Source organism: Phaenicophaeus curvirostris, chromosome 1 (assembly GCF_032191515.1).
Source record: "Phaenicophaeus curvirostris isolate KB17595 chromosome 1, BPBGC_Pcur_1.0, whole genome shotgun sequence".
NCBI classification, from domain to species: Eukaryota; Metazoa; Chordata; class Aves; order Cuculiformes; family Cuculidae; genus Phaenicophaeus; species Phaenicophaeus curvirostris.
Genome location: NC_091392.1, coordinates 185,429,923 through 185,451,574, shown reverse-complemented (window position 1 = coordinate 185,451,574; position 21,652 = coordinate 185,429,923). Strand labels below are relative to the sequence as shown.

At 36.2% G+C, this 21,652-nt stretch overlaps 1 protein-coding gene across 1 annotated transcript in view; it reads right to left on the bottom strand.

Annotated features, from left to right (window-relative positions):
• Positions 1–21,652, bottom strand: part of LOC138734710 (uncharacterized) — a 44,288-nt gene that overhangs the window by 17,122 nt on the left and 5,514 nt on the right. Inside the window, exons 3-6 of the mRNA XM_069882506.1 lie at positions 16,123–16,247; positions 10,948–11,036; positions 9,895–9,971; positions 5,219–5,362 (exon numbers count right to left, since the gene is read on the bottom strand). Coding sequence (XP_069738607.1) covers positions 5,219–5,362; positions 9,895–9,971; positions 10,948–11,036; positions 16,123–16,247 — 435 coding nt within the window. The remainder of the gene's footprint in view (positions 1–5,218; positions 5,363–9,894; positions 9,972–10,947; positions 11,037–16,122; positions 16,248–21,652) is intronic.

Sequence of the window (21,652 nt, the reverse complement as noted above, 5' to 3'; positions counted from 1 at the left end):
CTTATGACTAAAGGAAAAATTATTAGAAGAATCATGAATAAAATAACAATCACCAATTGCTGATTCTCCACTACTACAGAAATAAGTAAAATTTGAGATGACCTGCCCTTGACAAACTCTGTTCCTTACTATTTCTTCTAAATAAAGCAATGCTTTCATATCTTCCTGTGAATTCAAAAAAAGCTGCTTTACAGCTAATTTCAACCAACTAGCCTACAACCAGAAAAAAAACAAACCAACCCCACAAAAATTGTTGTACAAGTAGCTTCTCACCTAGGAAATGATTATTAAATAGCTTTAACCTCTGCTCTTGTTTTCAAAAGAATGAAAACATAAAACATTGAACTCAGGAAGTGTCACTGTAGAAACATCAAAGTGAAATATTTCCACATCTGACCTATATGAAACATCTGATCATGCTCTTAAACTGAGTACTTATCATAAACTGCATTTCAACACGATGTCTTCTTATTGCTCTTTAGTAAGAATTGTAACATCTCTCTTCTTTCGTATGGAAACCCTTCAAGTCTCAATGCATACCCAGTCACCTCATCTCCATGATGCACTAGCACAGAGGGAAAACATTTCCTCTAGAAAACTCAATTGCTAGGAGGAAGCAGCAGTTCAAACAACAAGTATCACAAATGAAAGTGAAGATACAAAAGTAATTTTTTTCTAATTCACTGAAAATTAATCCTACTGTGCAGCTAAAAGGAGAAAATACCAACGCAGTAGAGAAGCAAAGAAAAACTACCATCTCTGCAGAAGGCTTCGAGACAGATGACAAAAGACAAAATCTTGGCTTTCTTCCTAAAGACAAAAAGCTTTAAAAAAATTACACAGCATGGCAAACTAGATAAAACAAACCTAAAAAGGACATGACTACAAGAACAGAAGACAGAACCCCTCACAGGAGATCATGTAACATCATAGGTTAAAAAATGTTACATAGGTTGAAACGTGTTACACTAGGTTGTCTGGTTTAACCCCAGCTGGCAACCAAGGACCACACAGCCACTCACTCACCACCACCAAACCCTCCCACCATGGGATGGGGAAAAGAAATGAAAAAGCATGAGATTAAAATAAAGACAGTTTAATGGGTAAAGCATAAGCCACATACAAGCAAAGCAAAACAAGGAATTCATTCACCACTTCCCACTGGCAGGCAGGTGCTCAGCCATCTCCAGGAAAGCAGGCCTCCATCACGCATAACTGCTACTTGGGAAGATAAAATGCTATAAATCCAAACATCCCTCTCTTACCTCTTGCCCCAGCTTTATACGCTGAGCATGATGTCATACAGTATCTAATAGCCCTTTGGCCAGCTGGGGTCAGCTGTCCCAGCTATGTCCCCTCCCAGCTTCTTGTGCACCCCCAGCACACTCGCAGGTGGGGCCTGTGGGAAGCAGAAAAGGCCTTGACAGTGTCAGCGCTGGTCAGTGATAACCAGAAACATCCCTGTGTTATCAACACGGTTTCCAGCACAAATCCAAAACACAGTCCCATGGGAGCTACTGTGAAGGAAATTAACTCTATCCCAGCCAAACCCAGCACATAATTCTTCTAGGGCTTTGTTTTGTGGGGTTTGGGTGGAATTTTTTTTTTTTGTTTTGGTCAGGCTTTTTTGTTTTCTTGAAAAGAAAAATGAGAACACTAAACAATCTCTCAAATACAAGGCTGATGAAAACTTCTCATAGTTCAACAAGTAAACTAATCAAGCAAACCCCAGCAGCTGAGAAGCACTAAAAGCTATTTCTTTTCTACATAATCCTATACAGCTGATGCTAACTGGTCAGTTATATGAACTAAATTACACACTTTCTGCAATAATTCTCAACTAAATTTTATGCTTTGAAGAGCAGAATGTTAAGGCTACAGCTGAGTGTCTTAAGTATTGTTTAAATCTACTTACCAAACATCTCCCTAGTTTGAACTATGCAGCTGGCATTTTTGCTACAGAAAGTTTCTATGCATTAGTTACATGACAAAAAAAAAATCCTGATGTTATTATTTCATGAAATATGAACAACCAATTTACTAAAAATCTAAAACAATGGGAAACCTTCACTTGAGGTACGTTACTACTAACAACAGGGATACTGTGTAAAACCTGTCAAACAGTAAAAATGTACAGATACTCAGTCTAACTGAATAGTGGATTCTTACATTTCTAGTACAGGCTTTTTGACAAAATAATTTTGTTTGTGAGGGAGCAGGAGAAATTAAATACCTGCAGCATGTATTTCACATAATCTTTTTATTATTTTTACAAACAAGTACTGTAGTGTAAAAGCAAATTCTGTCTGAGGTACAGGTATGACCAGGACTGCCATATCATGAAATTTGAATATACCATGAAACAAAAATATAGAGACCGTAATTCCATTGTGTTTTCACCTACCACACAGAATTATAGAATCACTTGGTTGGAAAAGACTTTTGAGATCGAGTCAAATTGTACCCATTCACTACTAAATGATATCCTAAGCACATCATCTATCTGTCTTTTAAACACCTCCAGGAATGGTGACTCAACCAGCTCCCTGGGCAACCTGTTCCAGGGACTGATAACCCCTTTGGGGAAGAAATTTTTCTTTATATCTAACATGACCTTCCCTTGGTGCAACTTGAGGCCACTTCCCATTGTCCTACTGCCTGTCACTTGAAAGAAGAGACCAACACCCACCTCTCTACAACCTGCTTTCAGGTAGTTGCAGATGGTGATAAGGTCTCCCCTCAGCCTCCTCTTCTCCAGGCTAAACAACCCCAATTCCCTCAGCCACCTCTTTTAAGACTTGATCTCCAGCCCCGTCTCCAGCTTTGCTGCCCTTCTCTGGAGACGCTCCAGCACCTCAATGTCATTCTTGAAGTGAGGGAACATCTTTGTACTTACCTTTGGAATCAGCTTTATAGATTAAGCCATTTACAATAAATGTTTGATACAGTGTCAAGTTGTAAGCATTCCTTTCCTATTATGAGTCCTTTGCAAACTGCAAGCCTATTATCGAACAACATGCCTTGCATAACAAAAATACTCATCATACACCAATAATTTATTAAAAAGATAAAACTCCGAAATGCTGCACCATTTTGAAATAGCATGAATTCACATCTATTTAAATACAAATTTCAGTTAAAGAGAACTTAAATATAAATTATTGCTAAAACCCCTGTTTCCTTTAAAAACTGAAGACAAAAGGTACCAAAAGATATCATAACATCAATTTTCAATAATCAGATCTTTCTTATGATACCTTAGCACACTGTGTGACTATTATATAAAGGCTAAATAAATTTTATAAAATCTTTTTATCTTCCTCCCACTTGAAACGTGTTCATGATTAAATATAAATACTTTGGGATATTCAAAGTATTACTGAAGATTTACAACGAATTCCTTGATTCTTTTGAGACGTGGAGAAAGATAGCCATGAAAAGTAATACACAGTAACATAATTGGTATGAATTACAGAAAATTATGGAAGACAATTAATATAGTTAGAGAGCTTCATTTTATATATATATACACACATAATTCAATCTATTAACAAACCGTGCACTACTGAAACATTTTAAATTATTTTTCAAATAATTAAAATGAATACTAAAACATGAAACTGCGCACTTCAACTTTTATAACAGAATATCTTATGAAAAGGTTATTGCAGATATACATTACATTGTACAAATTTAGATTTGCACAATATGCGTAGAAAACTGCAGCAAGATACTTCATTATATATTTGGATTTTAACTTGCATGGTATTCAGACTTCAAAGATGAGGTAATTTTTTTGGCCTATTCAAATAATGTCTCTAACTAAAGTAAAACTATGCTGGCTTTTGAATTTCCAGAATTCTGATGGCTATTACACCAAATTAGTAACAGTAAGCTGAAAATTCTTTTGGCTACATACTCATGTACCTGACAACACTCCGTATTCAAGATTTACTTATTCAGTATGTAAGAAAAGCAAATGAAATTATAAAGATAGATTATTTCATCTAGCAAGTTAGTAATAACATTCATCTGGATAAAATCCTCAAAGCCTGAAAAGAATAAAAACTGTTGCATTGAGCTACTAAAACAACACTAGAGACAAATAAGTTTTATTAATACAGCAAGCTGTTAGAAAGCAAGCTAAGCAAAAACTTACAAATTCATCATTTCTTAAGAGGGCAATAAATTAGTCGATCTCCATGTTGGCTCATTCTTTTATTATGCGTTAAACAGATTATATTGGCTGTGCCAAAACTGGGACTGCAACATGGTTTTACAGATTCATATCCACTACTTATATTGAATTGATGCATCACAGCTGTGGATCAGGACTTGACAGCCAATACTTCATTTTTATTGTAAATGAAAGAAATTGACTTAGACATAGCTGTGAAATTCTTCTGTTCTAGTGATAAAATTAAGGGGGTTTTAGTCAGCACAAAAAAGACACTGGTGTGCAGCCACTGTCATATACTACCACTGAGAAAAAATAAAAACAAATTCAGGTTATACAGTTTAAGGCTGGTGAATACTGTATTGGCAGAATGTTACTTCAGCTGCCATTTGAGTTTCTCAGAGAAAAAAACCAACAAACCCACAACCTCCACCCCAAATACCAAAATCCACAACTCAAAACAGAAAATACGTGCCAAAATTTTCCAATTGGCAATACATGCCAAACAGAACAAAAGGAAAATCCAGGACATAATCGTTTAAAAAAAAAAAAAATCTCATAAAAGATAAGGAGACTAAACAGCAATCATTAAAACTGGTTATTACATAAATAACCTCTTCTTCTCTGGCTTTAGTTCTCTTTTAAAAGATATCTGATATGACCTCCTCTTTAAAAAAACTGCTCAACAGTTACTTGTTATATGACAACATCACTGTCTTACATTTATGAAAGAAGACTGCTATATGTCATACTATATTAAATATTTTACTAAATCAAAGTTATTACAACTGTAATAAATATAGTTTTAAAAAAACATTTAATGTACAATTTTATTTATATGCAAGTCGATTAAAGGAACAGCCTCCAGAAGAAAATGATCTTGAAATAGGCCTACTTAAAACACAGAAGATCCACTACTTTATGGGAGGTGATGATGTGTTTTAAAGGGCAAGTAACAAGAGTTCTATTCACTGACTGAAACTGTGTTATCGGTTACTGGAAATACTGAAATAATTCCATGAGTCTGTATTGCCTCCCCACCTATGTCTTCGCTGTGCAGGTGGCCTTTGTGTGTTTTTGTGGGGAGGTACCACTGAATTCATGACAATAGGTATGGATATTCGATATTCATATCGTTCCAGCATCTGAGCAATCTTCTCACGAGTGACCCCATGTTTATTCCTCCTATAAAAATAAAAAATTAAATAAATTGTTTGGTGTTTATATGTTTGCAATCTTTAAGAAAAATACTGCTAACATCACAATTTTTCTTTTTGGTGTTCATATTTTAAATTTCATTTTTATTACACAATACTCCCATTCTCTCAGTATTCAGCTTGTATTAAGGTTTACTCGAACAATTCATCACTGCATACATTAAATAACAGAAAACAATACAGTCATTCTTCTTCATACCAAAATGTACTGCTATTCACCAGGACTATGTACCTAAATAATCTTAGAAGGACTTCGCTTTCTCCTTATTCATCAGATCTTACATGGTATATGAGCTAATGAGTAGAGGGATGTATAAAATTATAGACTACTACTTATGAAAGCAATGTTCAAACTAGCATAAAAAGTGAAACTACACGGTTTCAAGACTTAATGACAGAATATTTTCTCAGTGGTAAATCTCTATATAAAATAAGGAGCCATTTTAGTTTTGCCTTTATCTACTGCCTTTTACTGATACTTGCTATATATTTAGAAGAATTCTAAAACACATGTAAGTGAAGCAGGGCCAAAAGTGTTATCCTATTTTTGCAGTGTTTAGTCAACAGCTACTTTCAATGAGAAATTGGCCTACTAAGAACCTGAGACATTAGACATTACGTTAGAATGTATCTGTCTTCTCAGTATCTATAGAATAGTATCCTAAAATCCACGTTAACAGAAAATTTTAGTCTCTACCAAAAAGAAAACGATGGAACTCATGCACAAATTGCATGTTAGAGAATTGCCAGTACTGCAGGAGAATTGAATCTAAAATAACAGGCATAAAATATAAATAAAACATGTCAACAGTGTAGACAAGCATTCATAACCCAATATATTCTTATCACCAAGAGACCTTGTCCAGGTTGAATTATTTCCAAGTCATAACAACAGGGAATACATGCCTGCACCTTTGTGCTTTCTGCCAGGGACAGGAGAGGCACAGGCCTCCTTATCAGCTTGTTCAGTTCTCCAGAGCAGAAATCAATACTAGGAACAAACAAGCTACACAGGAAAGAGGATACTCTATACAAAAATATTTTAAAATACTAATTTTCTCCCCCTCATGAGTTTGTGCATATTTATTATGACAAAGAGGTACATATCAAGTTGATGAGGGGTCAAAGCATACTGCAGGCAGCACATCAGTTTCACATTCAGAACTAAAGAAGAACTGGTGATCTTAGAGGTATTCAGGATTATACTGGCTCCTTAAGGTATATTTTATCAGCTTTTTTCTGTGAAGAAAAGTCTGAAGTAGAAAACATCTCTCACAGACACTTTTCCTGAAGACAACAACGGAAACTAGAGTGATCATCACAAGCGATTCACTGTTTAAATGCTACATTGTGCTAAAGCAGTCCAGAGCAGCAGCACATTGAACTTCCAAGTTTAGATTTCATTCATGAATATGAACAAGGTTAATGATAGACAAAAAAAAAGCAATTCCTCTAAAATTGTGATGATTCTATAAAGCCCTTGGCTCTCATGAGAGAAAAAAACTGAGAAGAGGAAGTCCAAGTCAAATGTTGGAAGCACAAAGTTATTGAATATTTTCCATATCTTAGTACACTTGCAAAAAGACAACAGCTCAAGTGTTCTCGGCATAAAGTGCAAACTCATCCACAACTGAATGGACCTGTGAATATTTAGTTCATAAATGAGCAAGTATCGTTCCTTAAAGAACAAGGCTGGATAACAAAACCACCACCAGCAAAATCACATCAAGCATAGAAATTAATTTTACAAAAGGGAAGGAAATCTGCTGTATAGTGTCATTTAATACTGGGATCTCCTCTTCAGATATGTTTTTATTCATCTTTTGGCAGCTTGGCTGTGCTGAAAGAGCATAAAGCCATCTAATCTTAACCAATACACACGTACCAACAACAGCTCCTAACAGATAGTTTACACTTTGGAAGCTGGTTTTGCTTCGAGGAAAACAGATTCTATTGGTAAAAGCGAAGTTCTATTGCTATTAAATGCTTCTGCACAGGACACATCTCACATACCAACATACTGGAAAAAGTAATCCTGCACAAGCATTGCTACTTAAAAGACTCAGCACATGTCAATATCAAATTGCAGTTTTATGATCATACTAGTGGAAAAAGATTATATTAAATGTATTTTTGTTTCAATTCTGTGTGAAGTTACAAAGTAGGTAACTCTTTTAAAATTTAAATAACATCCATCTCAAAAGACAGATGATACACAGGTACAGATGATACACAGTTACATTTGATTCAGGCTTTTGGGGAATAACATATACTTTTTGCGAGAGAAGTTCTAGTTCTCAACTGACCAGCTACTCAGAAAGCATACACACATGTGATAGAGGGCAATTTTTTCATCCAACATTTCCTAAACGCTTAAAGAAAATAATAATTAAAAATGTTTCTCTCTTCTACAAGGATTTTGCCATTCTTTTGTTCTCTTACCAAGATTTCCTAAAAATGGTATCAAAGTTCAAAATAATTTACATAAAGGTCTAAATGCTATGCAAGAAGTCTTGAACACCACTGCAAGGTGTGTCTGTGGAGTCAAGATGTTTTCACAGAAGTTATGTGCACAAAACTAAACTAAGAACAAAATCACTCATGAGTGAGTCTAAAGATAATTTGCACTTCACAGACATACTGGAAAAGACACTGACATCTATTTCACACTAAAACATCTGTCATGTTCTTGACATCAAAAACTCACCCAGTGTTGACCTAGAGACCCTTCTCACAGATGTTTCAAGCACATTAAGCAGTGGCAGAAACAATTCTATCTATTATATCACTTGATAGAAGTTACTAACAATCTAGACAACTGCCACTAAAAAAACAAATAAATGAGGACCATGGATCCAAAATACAACAAAAGTCTTTTGCTACTTAAAGTAGAAGCTAGTACATTTCTCATCCCAACCATCAGAAACAAAGAGTGTTAGGTGATCCAGTTTAGGAAGGAACTGGAATGTATGACCACAGACAACTAATACAGTCACCCCAATTTTCATCAGCATAGTATTTGCCCAGGTACTGCACAAAATGTTGAGCTCAAAATTCATAAGGAGAATCTCAGAACTACAATAACATCATTATCTATTTCCCAAACACACAAATAAGAGGGGGTAAAAAAAAAAGCCTTAAAAATTGAGACCTCTCCCCAAGCAACTGAAAAACAAAATGAAACTTTACCACCTTTCCTCAGCTCTCAAAAGCTGCAAGACAGTGGGCCTCTATTCAAACATTTAAAGCAACTGCAGCTGCTAAAACTTTCTGGCAAGCAGCACTGGTAGCAGTTCAAGGGTTTTCCTTTGGTTTTGGGAAAGGTATTAACTCCTACAAAAAATGACTGGACAATAAAATTCAACAGTAACAACACTTCATGTCTGTTTATCTTGTTACTTGTTAAGGCCATGTGAAAACATGATTTTTTCTAGAAAATCAGTCTGTCTCATGTAATGGAAATGTCACACTGAACATCTTAGAAATGTCTGATTACCAAGGCTGCTTCCTAACATGACTATGTTGCATCTCAAACTAGGAAAACTTATTAGAATTCATCCTACAGAGAGAGGACTCCATCTCTAGAAGTAAGTCAGTGGTAGCTTAGGAGCAAGAAGTTAAAACCTTGAAAAGATTTATAAACACAATAATGTCCAAATCAGTAACATAAGTATTATACACACATACATAGGGGTTACTTTACAAAGCTGAAACAATTACAAGCCAAGTCGGTTTAGAAACACATAAAATGACTATCTCCAAGAGCACTCATTGTGATCAACCATGAAAATACAACATTTCATACTCAAAATGTCCCTAAGTTGGTTTGATACCTCGCAGATTCCTAAAGCAGATACATCCAAGACAAAAGAGACATTAACCAGGAATACGAAGCAGCTTCCCAAGGACTCTCAACTCCCAAGTCCAACAACCTATGTTCAACAGTAAGACCCTCTGAAGACTGGGGACAATTTAACAAAAGCTTGCAATAGAAGAATATAAAATAGGAGCTTTTGTTTTAACCTTTACTGATTAGCAACAGACTGCTGTTTTTTGACACTGATACATCTATAAAAGACAAAAAAAAGCACTTCTATTGATGCATTCCTTGCAAAATGCTTAATTTCTTTTTGTTTTCTACCTATTTCTTGCTGGTAGCATTTTGTAGCAACAAATTTCTCAGAATAATTATTCAGTGTAATAGCAGTGATTCTTCCAAGGGTCAATTGTTTTGCTACTCATGTCCAGCAACATTTCAATACTGACTTATCAGGCCAACAGGACAGGATCTCTATTTATTTGTTTGTTTATTTACCCAGAATACTTCCACAGAAAAATATATCTCTAAATGCCTTTTTAAATAAAATACATTTTACACTAGTAATAGGATTTTTAAAAAAATAAGATACTGAATAAAATGTATTACATACATACTTGTGTACATATTTATCTGTCAATCTGTACATGTAAGCACAATGATTTCTGTCATATAAAGCTTACTTTTCTAACTCTTCAGGATCAAACTTCCACCAAGTATCTGGCTCATGGAACTCCACTTTGTATCCCTTTTCTAGAGCCTGCAGCAAGCAAAGAAAAATGTGTGTTATATGTATCACTATCGCACAAAATGTAACAAAAAGATTATAGATCACTATAACAAACACTTGTGGTTATCTCTACACCTACCCCCAACCTGCCTCATCTTTCATTCCACCTAAGCAAATTGGATCAAGTAAATCTTTAACTTGGTGCGAACTATTGCCATGCCACTTACCGATCACAGCAATAGAATCATAGAATCATAGAATAACCAGGTTGGAAGAGACCCACCGGATCATCAATTCCAACCCTTCCTATCAAACACTAAACCATGCCCCTTAGCACCTCGTCCACCCGTGCCTTAAACACCTCCAGGGAAGGTGACTCAACCACCTCCCTGGGCAGCCTGTTCCAGTGCCCAATGACCCTTTCTGTGAAATACTTTTTTCCTAATGTCCAGCCTAAACCTTCCCTGGCAGAGCTTGAGGCCATTCCCTCTTGTCCTGTCCCCTGTCACTTGGGAGAAGAGGCTAGCACCCTCCTCTCTACAACCTCCTTTCAGGTAGTTGTAGAGAGCAATGAGGTCTCCCCTCAACCTCCTCTTCTCCAGGCTAAACAACCCCAGCTCTCTCAGCCGCTCCTCATAAGACCTGCTCTCCAGCCCCCTCACCAGCTTTGTTGCTCTTCTCTGGACTCGCTCCAGAGCCTCAACATCCTTCTTGTGGTGAGGGGCCCAGAACTGAACACAGGATTCAAGCAGCGGTCTCACCATTGCCGAGTACAGAGGGAGAATAACCTCCCTGGACCTGCTGGTCACGCCGTTTCTGATACAGTCCAAGATGCCATTGGCCTTCTTGGCCACCTGGGCACACTGCTGGCTCATATTCACTAAGCAGTCACTCTTTAGAAACTTGAGTAATGAAAATGTTTCTGGACAAAACAGACCAACTTACCACAGGCCAAGGTAAGTTTGCAAAGTTGTAACAGATGGTATAATCACACATCAAAACCTACCACTTCCACGTATGGCTTCATTTCCCAGGCTTGAGTATTAGTGTTGTCTATTATAACTGGAGATTTCCCGTGCTCCATTGCTTGCTTTGCTGCAATGAAAAATTGAGCAAGTTAAGAAACAACTACGTAACTCCAATAAAATAGTAAATGTAAATAAAACTGTTCCAGATGTTTTTTTCACTCACCTAGTTTGACTGAAATACACTGTTCTAAGAAAAGGAGTAAAAGCACTGAAATGGAGAGACAGGAATGGAAAGAAGTAGAAGCTAAGTAAGAAAAATTAAGCAAGGTAAGAAAACCTAAGCAAAGGGCATAAAAAACATGTGGTGGTGAATTGGTGCAAAGGGGTAAATGGGAAGTATAGAAGTCAAAGCAACACAACAGAACTGCCGAAAAAAGTGTCCTGTCAGGTATAGAGATCCTAGCATGAAACCATATCCTGGTTTCAGCTTTACCAGCCCTGCTGGATAACATATGGTGCACACACAACTGAGACCTGTGGTAAGGTACTGCAATTCTCCACCAAAATGTTAATAGTTGATCTTCACAGAAAGACATCACATATCTGAAACATTTCTGAGACCCATTAGAAAAAAACCACAACCAAAAATTCAAACTGTCTTCACTTGAATAACGTCTGAACTCACTGGTCGATTTCTATCAAGTCCAAAAGAGGACAGAAGCTTCAGGAATAATAAGTTGCTTCTGCGTTCCACAAAACAGCAGCTGGGAAAAAGGCACATTCAATTTAGGATCTTTATTGATGATGAGACAGAGCACAGCTATGATGCAATTTGTTTGTCAGGATGCTTAGAAAGTAGCATACTTTTTAAGTTTGGACCAGCAAAAGCATACTTCTCACTCAGCAGAAGCATCTTGGAGATTACAGCACAGAACTGAGACTGGTTGGAGGAGGTTCAGGGGATAAAACATGCAAATCTGTTAGCTACCTGAGATCCACCAGAACACAGCATAGAAAACACATCAACATTACCCTGATGCCTAAAATGGTATCTCTTCATAAGCCAAAGACAGCTTTAGTCTTGATAATCAAGCATCTACCTTATGCCTAAACCTAACTTTGATCTTGAGATGAGGCATTCTTCTAAATCCCTTACATAGTCAGTCCAGAAAGCATTCTCCGAGGATTTCAAACTCACACTAATAGGATTTGTCCCTGAAAAAAACAACATTGCACAACTTTGAGCACATCTACAGAGCATGATTCTGACATTCAGGTTCTATACAATGCTACACAGGAGACCCAAGGAAGTGAAAAACTCAAGATCTGTGCCCTTATGAGCTCGATATCCACCTCCATTTCATATAAACCGGGATAGCAGTTAACCTATTCTTACCAGAAGTTCACAAAGAATGCCTGCAGAGGAGAGCACCTAGAAAGGGTACTCGAGTATCCCACTTTTGGTACAAATAGCCTACCTTAATTTTCATTGTTTTGACTTCCTTCACGTTTTTATTTTGAAAGCAAGACTCTGCCGTTCTTTGCAGAAAGAGACACAACTTTTACATCTTTAGAAAAGAACTGCTTCATGCATCAATCGGTAAATGAGGTTCTTTTTGCAGCCTGAAACTAAGACACATGGAGAAGCAGATTTCCAACTTTCTCTGCTTCTTTGTGTCTCAGTTAATCAGTGAAAAAGTAACAATAATTCCTTGTCTATTTTACAGAAGCGCTGTGCAAGAAAATAAAGAATCCATTGCTTTGATGCTACACACTGAAGCAAAGAACAAAAAAAATCTTTTAGTTAATTCTCAGCAGTACTAGCAATGTGTGCCACAAACATGCCTGAATTTCACATTTCAAAATTCTTGCAGGAAACGAGCAGTCCTTCTTTCAAAAGACAGAGAAAGGGTGCAAAAGGAAAAAAAAAACCAAAAAACCAAAAAAACCCCAAACACTATTGCAAAGCAAAACACTGCACCTTAGGAAATCTTTAAATTAAGGCTGTGTAATAATTATAGGGCACATGTATTATCTTGCTGTCCTTAAACATGTGTTTGTGCACTTTTTCCTTTTATCTACTCCTACTTCTATCAGCACAAGTGATGGACTTGTTCTGCAGTTGAATCAGGAATTTGTATCACATCACCAGCATGACCTAAGCATTCCTCTTTTTTTAAGGAATTGTGAGATAAATGATAAGCAAGTCAGAATGACTGTAAAGGGAAAAAAACCTTCTGGTGAATGTTTTTGAACATTATCCCACCTCTTTCCAAGTGATTGTGACTTTACACGATCTTCATTTTCAGGCTGCCCAATTTTAAAAGCTACAGGTATCATTTACAGAAGTGATATGAACTCACCTGAATATGAAGACAGTGAAAATATATTCTAAATATATGAAGCTTAATTACTGTTACATACCTCGAAGGAAATATCTAAATTGCTTAGTTTGACATCCAACAGGAAGATGTTTTTGGCAGCTGTGCCTTAGTTTTCCAATGAAAAATTCGGAATATAATACCACTAGTGCTCACATGAAAGTTAAAGTGATGAACTAGATGAAAGAGCTAATATATCGAAGCTCAAAACACTAAAATAACATTCATGCAAAAAAGTTTCCAGGTTGAATTAATAATGTTCCATTGAACAAAGTTAAAATAGTATGCATTTAATGAAAAGCAAGATCCACAACGAGTGTGAAGATTAAAAAAAATACATCTGTTGAATAGCTGCCCATTTAGTGAACACGGCTCAATCTCTACAATGAATGAAGCAGGGATCTGAAGAAAGAAAAACTCTAAATTATTGTAGAGGACTAGGCATTTATCTTGATGGAAATCAATCCATACAATGGGAAGAAATTAAATGAACAGGCTGGGAAGTAACTTTGTAGATGGAAAGAAGGTAAAAAGTAAAAGCTAAAGTATGCTCCAACAGAGCACTTAAAATCAATGGAAAAAGCTATATAAAAAAAAAAAAGAAAAATATATTGCCTTGGCTTCATTAAGCTGTCACAAATGATCGTTCAGAAACTCAAGTCTAGAAAAGATGACTGGTAGGCTGAAAAAAATAAAGGAAAAATCTTGAAATATTCCTTTCAGAAAAGATCCATAAAGGTAGCAAGAGAACAGCCAATTCGTAATGAAGATAATGGGGCCATCATTAATTTACAAAAGCTTGCAAAGAAAGATCATATTAGATTTACAATCCACTTACATATCCTACCATTTCATTTTAACTATGGATCGAAGTACTAAGTGTGCTGATGTAATACATGACAAAGTTTTGTTTAAAAGTATAAAAAGTCACTAATTAGTCACTGTCAAAATCAAACCAAACAAACAAACAAAAAAAAGAGTTTAAAAAGCAGATAATCCTCAATTCAACAATTTGGTTTTACCATAAAGGCATCCAAAAGTCCCAGTAAGTGGCAAGGTGAACCAAAATAGGAGACACTCAACAAAGCCACACAAGTGAACTCGAAGGGCCTAAAACTCTGCAAGAGTGACACTTGGACAATTAAAGTTGCAATGGCAAATTCTAGTATCTCCTACTATTTGCACACTTGACCTTACAATCTCCACATTAAATGCCCATGTGTTTTAGTATCACGGGTATGTAATTCACTGTCTTATAAATATTTGAGAGTTTGAAATTCTCTGTCCAAAATAAATGAATTCTTATTCCTAAATGGGTCTTGTAATGATGTTTTCTCATACTTGGTATATTGCAAATTCCTTCCCTTCCCCAAAATGAGGGGAGGTTAATTTTAACAGAATAATCTTCCCATTTGTGAAGAAAGCACATTTTTGCCTTCTCCATAATTATGACATGAGGATTATAAAGCCCTAGCTAAATATGTTGTCATATGAATATTAGCAAGTATATACATAACTGATGTATGCAGCTGACATAATCTATATGAAACTTTAACCTAGACCTACTCATCAGACAAAAATCACAACCATGAGGATTACCATTCTCATGAAGTTCTCATTTCATGTATTTCAAGGATGCATGCACAAATGAAACCAAGAGCTTCTCAACTACTTCAAGTCAGAGAGCTTTGTCTGGTCAAACCAGGAAGTAAGAAGTAAGTGTAACTTCAACCCAAAGCTACTCTAGCAAGTGTTTTGCAGTGGAGGTGTTCTATACACCATGACACAGCTGTTCTTATTCAGTGATTTTGATAACAAGAACAACTAAATCATATACTGCTCTGGTTATCAAAACTACTGTGTAACCAAGTGACTGATAGAGAACTAGAAAGATCTTAAGATCTAGTCAGAAACAGCCAGAAGCCATTATCAAGTGAGAATTGTTTGGTGGTCTCATAATTGTGAAGTGTCAAGCCCTCTCACCCATGAAGTACTACCTTATCAACCCTTCTACTCCTTAGGCTCCTACTGAAAACTTAATTTGAAGTATTTACTGTTGCTGCACTCCAACCTCAAAAGTGCACTTTATAACTGATATTCTAATAAGTGGAAAGAAAAGTGGAGAATATCTTTTTTCCTTGGCTCTCTGTATTTTTTGATGCAAAGTAGCCACCCTCTAGACACTGTAGCACAGAGCATAATCAGCATGCACACATAACCGAGTTGCTCAGTTTGTCCACCCCTCAGAGCAGACAAAACAGATAATGAGACTCTTGGAGAACTGCGACAGAAAGAACAAGAATCTGTCTGTTACCCTTCTTACTCCAGGTATCCACTTCCTTACCAATTAAACTCAGCCTCTGGACACTGCTAAGTACTAAGAAAGATGACTTTAGTTAAAACTGCTAATCTATACAAATTAACTAAAATCTTCCTCAGAAACATCCTTCCATCAGTTTTGGATGAACTTCAGATCAGGAAAGATACTGGAAAAAGAACAGGATACTCTACTGTTTCCAGCATTATAAAGATTGATTCTGTCATCAAGATGACATGTAAGAAATCAGCAGGTCGCAGCACAAAGAAGAGAGATTTTCCAAATTTAACTCAGAACCCTCTTTAAGTTCAAAATTTGACATGTATACATACAGTAATTAAAATTTAAAGGATAATTTAAACATGTATTTCTATACAGCCTATACTAAGAGATATATTTGTATATAAACACACACTCAGTTTCATATAGACTATTAACACACGTGAACATTATGTTATACTTCTATTTTCTAAATATAAGCATCAATTAATAGGACTCCTCTTATTAATTCAAACCTCTTTTCTGGTTCCAGTCATGGGCATCACCAAGCTGAGTAGCACTATAGGTATATCCATCTTGTTGGCGAAAATAATCATCAGTGCTGAATATGATGCCATCACGACTTTGACCAAGCAGGATACTATTGAAGAAAGGAAAACACAAAATTATTTTAAGTTCTATTTTTCAAATTAAAAAAAAAGAGAAAAGAATATTACTAAAATAAGTCTAACTATAACCTATTTCTGAAGATCTTGCATAATTCAAACTGGTTTATAAAAGCACACTCATATGTATTACCAATAATTCTAATCCAAATTAAAGCAATATATTTTTCCCCTTTCTACTCTTTCTGTATTTGTTGTTCCTTCTCCTCCCCCGCCAAAAGATGTTTGCAACCATATAATTTATAGTTATATTGAAGCAAGTTCTAAGTAGATCATAATATTTTAATGCATTTACTAACATTTCCCATATAAATTCTCATTTTGAATTATCTCTAGAAGCCAGTCTGATCCTGAGGAATCCAGATGCAGCTGAGAAATGAACTGGATATTTAAATCCTTTTTCAGCACCTTAAACTCTCAACATGCCCTCTTCTGACTGTTGCCCATGCTGCTTGCATACACAACATGGGTCAAACAGGAACAGCAAAAGAGAACTAGTAATGTTTACAGCAATTTCCCTTTTTTTCAGGAAAAAATAAAAGATCGTAATAAACTTTCAAGACTGCCCTCCTAATGAAAGTCAGGATTATAGAATGGTGTCCTTGCTCTTTCAAGATCCTATATTCTTCTATTCCAGTTCTATGCCCTCCCTCCCCATCCTGGCAACACACTCTTATTTGCCTCTATTTTCTCACCAACTCTGGCACTCGCTGGATCTACAAGCAACAGGAATTCATACTCAGAAGAAAGCAATGCTTCCCTCCTTGTTTTTTCCTGAGCTACTTTTTTTTAAGTTTTAGCAGTTGAATCTACTTAAAATAAGACTCTCAGAAGTAATACATTAGAAGTGGCTAACTATCTACATGGATTACCACATCTTGTAGAAGTGTAGTTTCAGTCTAATATATAATAAGAAATTTAAGATAGGATTTTTTAATATCTCAGTTTCTAGAAGGGAATTATATTGGTCTTACCTATCTTTCATAGTTAAATGCTAACAGGTTAACAGGAAAACCATCCCCGAATGTATTCCTTCAAATCAGGAGAAAACCAATCACCTCTCACATCACTTAAACCACTTCATTAGTGTGTTTTATCTTCCTTTCATAAGACAATGCCATTCCATGGTGCCTTCTGGACATATAGACCAATTTCAACAAAATCTGACAGAACATGCTCTATAAAATACTATGAATTTTTATGGGAAGAAAACAAACAAAAAACAAAGCAAATCAAATTTGTAATAAATAAAACACAGAAATCCAAATTAGAATCCAAAAAGAGAAAAAATGAGAAAAAGATTATAATGGAAATTTCACATTTACCCAGGCTTTTAGACCCCCCATTTCCAAGCAACATGGACATTTTACTGTCTAGAAGTTTACTTCATTTGTAGGTCAGAATAAGTTGTATTACGTTCTCTGCCTTGCATTGTCAACATTAATGATTACAGAATAAATTTAAGCATGCTCTAGCAAACAAAGAAAGATACTGTGAAGAAGCCAATGAGGGTAAAGGGGGGAACTCAGAGGGACACGGCTGCAATGCTCACTATTAATATGTTCACATTTATTTTATGTTGTAATATTTTATACTATGTTTATTAATCATAGAAGTTATTGCAATTGACTATGTAGGAATATTACAAAAATCCAATAAGCTTTTCAAGAATTCTGGATTTGCACTGTCATGAAATGCCACAGTCAAACCTTCTATAAGCATCATACTGCTGATTTAGACAATTTAAATCCATCCTAAATGTAGCCCAGGCATGCAAACGAATACCTATAAGTCAGAGAAAATGATAATAGCAAAGTTACCAAGCATAATTACCTGCTGATAAATACCCTGAGAATCTGTCAAATCAAATCCACATTAACCATCCCAACAAGCAACTCCCATTTTGCCAAATGTAAACTTTACTTACAGGAAATCCTTGGAAACTGGGGTTTAAAGGAAAACCTTGTTAAATCGAGAAAACAGTACAGTTCTGTTTAAAGTGTGATCTAGAATAAGCGTTACTACAAACTTCCTTGATTATTTTTGTTTTTTGTAGTATATTTAAATTTAAAAACAAAAAACAAGGACAACAACTGGCTGGAGAGGTGGGCCTGCATTAACCTCATGAAGTTCAACAAGGCCAAGTGCAAGGTCCTGCACCTGGGTAGGAGCAATCCCAAGGCGCAATTACAGGCTGGGAGGAGAATGGATTGAAAGACGCTTTGAAGAGAAGGACTTGGTGCTGGTGAATGAGAAGCTCAACATGAGCTGGCAATGCTTGCTCACAGCCAAGAAAGCCAACAACATCCTGGGCTGCATCAAAAGAAGTGTAGCCAGCAAGTCAAGGGAGGTGATTCTTTCCCTCTATTACGCTTTCGTGAGACCTCACCTGGAGCACCATGTTCAGTTCTGGACTCTTCAGCACAGGAAGGACATGGATCTGTTAGAGTGAGTCCAGAGGAGGGCCACAAAGAGGATCAGAGGGCTGCAGCATCCCCCATATGAGGACAGGCTGAGAGAGTTGGGCTTGTTTAGCCTAGAGAACAGAAGGCTATAGGGAGACCCTTATAGCAGCCTCCCAGTCCTTAAAGTGGGCAACAGGAAAGCTGGGCAGGGGCTCTTTATCAAAGCATGCAGAGATAGGAGAGGTAGCATTTTTAAGCTGAAAGAGGGAAAATTTAGATGAATTATTGGGAAGAAATTTTTCATGATGGAGATGGTGAGGCACTGGCTCAGCTTGCCCAGAAAAGTTGTTGATGCCCCATCCACCCCTGGAGGTGTTCAAGGTCAGGTTGTATGGGGCCTTGAACAACCTGATTCAGTGAGAGGTGTCCCTGCCCATGGCAGGGTGTTTGGACATGGATAATGTTTAAGGTCCCTTCCAACACAAATCATTCCATGATTCTATGATAAAACAGCCAGTTTGTGTCACAGAACATTTATAGCCCACTACAATACTCAGATATCACTGTCTATGGAAATACAGGCAATTAATCTGGCTCAGAAACAGGAAATGTAACCAAAGACTACAAAACCCAAACCAAACTAGCAGTATGTGGAATGCTCTACAGCTGAGGTGCTGGGAACAGGAAAGAACTGTCAAAAACCCAAACAACATAGGAGAACAAAGTATGTTAGTTCTAAGTTACCAAGCTTTCTCATATATACCTGCAGGAAGAGCTACCTAAGTTTAATTCCTACACAAGGAACTTGCTATGTTTTGCCACCTGTCATAAACAACAGACCTGTTACGGATCGCAGCTTAAAGACTGGAACACTGTACATCCCTACAGATTTTTTTTGTCCCACAACTATGCTGTTGCTTATTTCTTCTTCTAAAATACAGAGATCTGTAACAAAACTCAGCTTACTGGGGACTTGAAGAAACTAGTAATGATGCAACTTTCAAGTAATATGATTGAAACTACAAACAAGCTGTTTTTCCCCTCCTGATCTTTCGCTCTTTTCCAAAGTATTATGGTTACTTCAGGATAAATAGCAATGCTATTTCAGAAAGCAGAGCATGATACATCAGAAGTGCAGCCACATTTTGGACACTGTTCAATAACTATTTTTGCTAGAGCCTATGTCATGTAATAGGATGTGTATTACACTGGTCTAGGACAGCAAGGGAGGATTCAAAGCCTATTTTTGTTCTACATAGACAAAACAACACCAGTAAACCATACACCACATACAACAGTATTTTTTTTTTCATATCCCTTCCTCTCCTGTATAAAATATTTAACCAGAATTTATATTCATAAGTTGCTCGGCCATGATTTCACACATGGCCCATATTTCTTATTTACAGTATGCTACACTTGCCAATTAGTAACTCTAGAAAAAATGGTTCCATCTTCCACACTCACTTTTTTTATGCTGAACATATATACACACATCCTGAAGAGTAAGGACCACCTGCCTTAACAAAAAAAGATAGCAAATAGGAAGTGGGATTCTTCTATTAGCTGAGTAGACAGACACACCCCTACAGCTCCTGGGGGCCTGACCATCAGGCTTCTGTAACAATGTGTATAAACTGAAGAATCAACACTACTGGCACAACCGGGCCATTCATTTTTATTTCTGTTTCTAGGAACTGACTCTGCCCAATGTTCTGGAGAATAATACACTTACTCAAATTCTTCTCTTGTATCTTCCAAACATCATTAATTGTAGCAACAAAGAAACACAGTGATGAGGGTTCAGGAATCTTGCAAATCCATCAAGAAAGTTTATTCTTTAAGTATTTTGTTATTATTCCTTGAAGTTCATAATACACCACAATGTATTTAAGAACCCATATAACTTACATAACAGGTTTAATATTGTAAACTATGTTTGCATGATTATTCCTAAATCTACAGAATTTGGGAAGATAAAGGCACTACCAAAGGAGTCAGAGTAACAGAACCCTTACCCTATAAATAACAGACAAGCTATCACAAAGTAATGAGTTTATGACCTGAAACTTTAATTATTACAGCAATGATTGTAGCCTGGTTTTAAACCATTAAATTAAAACATAACATTTTAAAAGCCTGACAATTCTCTCTTTCATAATTCACAGTGTTTTAATTTAAAAAAATTTAAATTATAATTTAATTATAATTATATAATTATAATTATAATTTAAATTAAAAAAAAACCCCATACTTGTTGACAACGTATGGAACAATTCACATACTTCTAATAAGAATTTGGCAATAAAATCTATCCTTGGCTCATGAACTAGGAAACAGAAACAACATAAAGCACATTTGTGCAAAGAAACCATCGTTATTATTTAAAGCCACAAAAAATATAATTTTCCACTTTTGAGAGATGGAAAAAGAAAAACCAATAAATACATTTCTAATAAGAGAATCAAATTTCAGGTCAGTCAGCATCAATATGTGCCTGAAATGCACATTATAGCAGTATTATCCAACTGCTGTAATCCACCCTTTTCACCCTACATCTTCCCTGCAACTGAACACCTATCTTTGAACATAGTAGGACAGTGACATCAAAGCATATATAAAAATTAAAGCAGCTCACCCACTTTTTCCAGACATGCTATTTGATCTAATAAAAGATGTTAGTTCAACATACAAAACTCATCTTGAAACCAAAATGCTCACTTTAACGAGTTAGCGCGCGTGCACACACACACACACACACACAAATACTGCCTTGATTTTTCTTCAAAACTGAAATGGTCACCCAACCTGTATCCTGGTTAGCCTACTTTGACAGATAATTTTATAATACAGAAGACTTCTTAGACCCAATAATTCCCCTATTTAAAATAGGTAATATATCACAGATGAGAAAAAAACCAGACAATAACCAAATATAATTTTATAATCTGTAGTATTACTAAACTATGTAAATG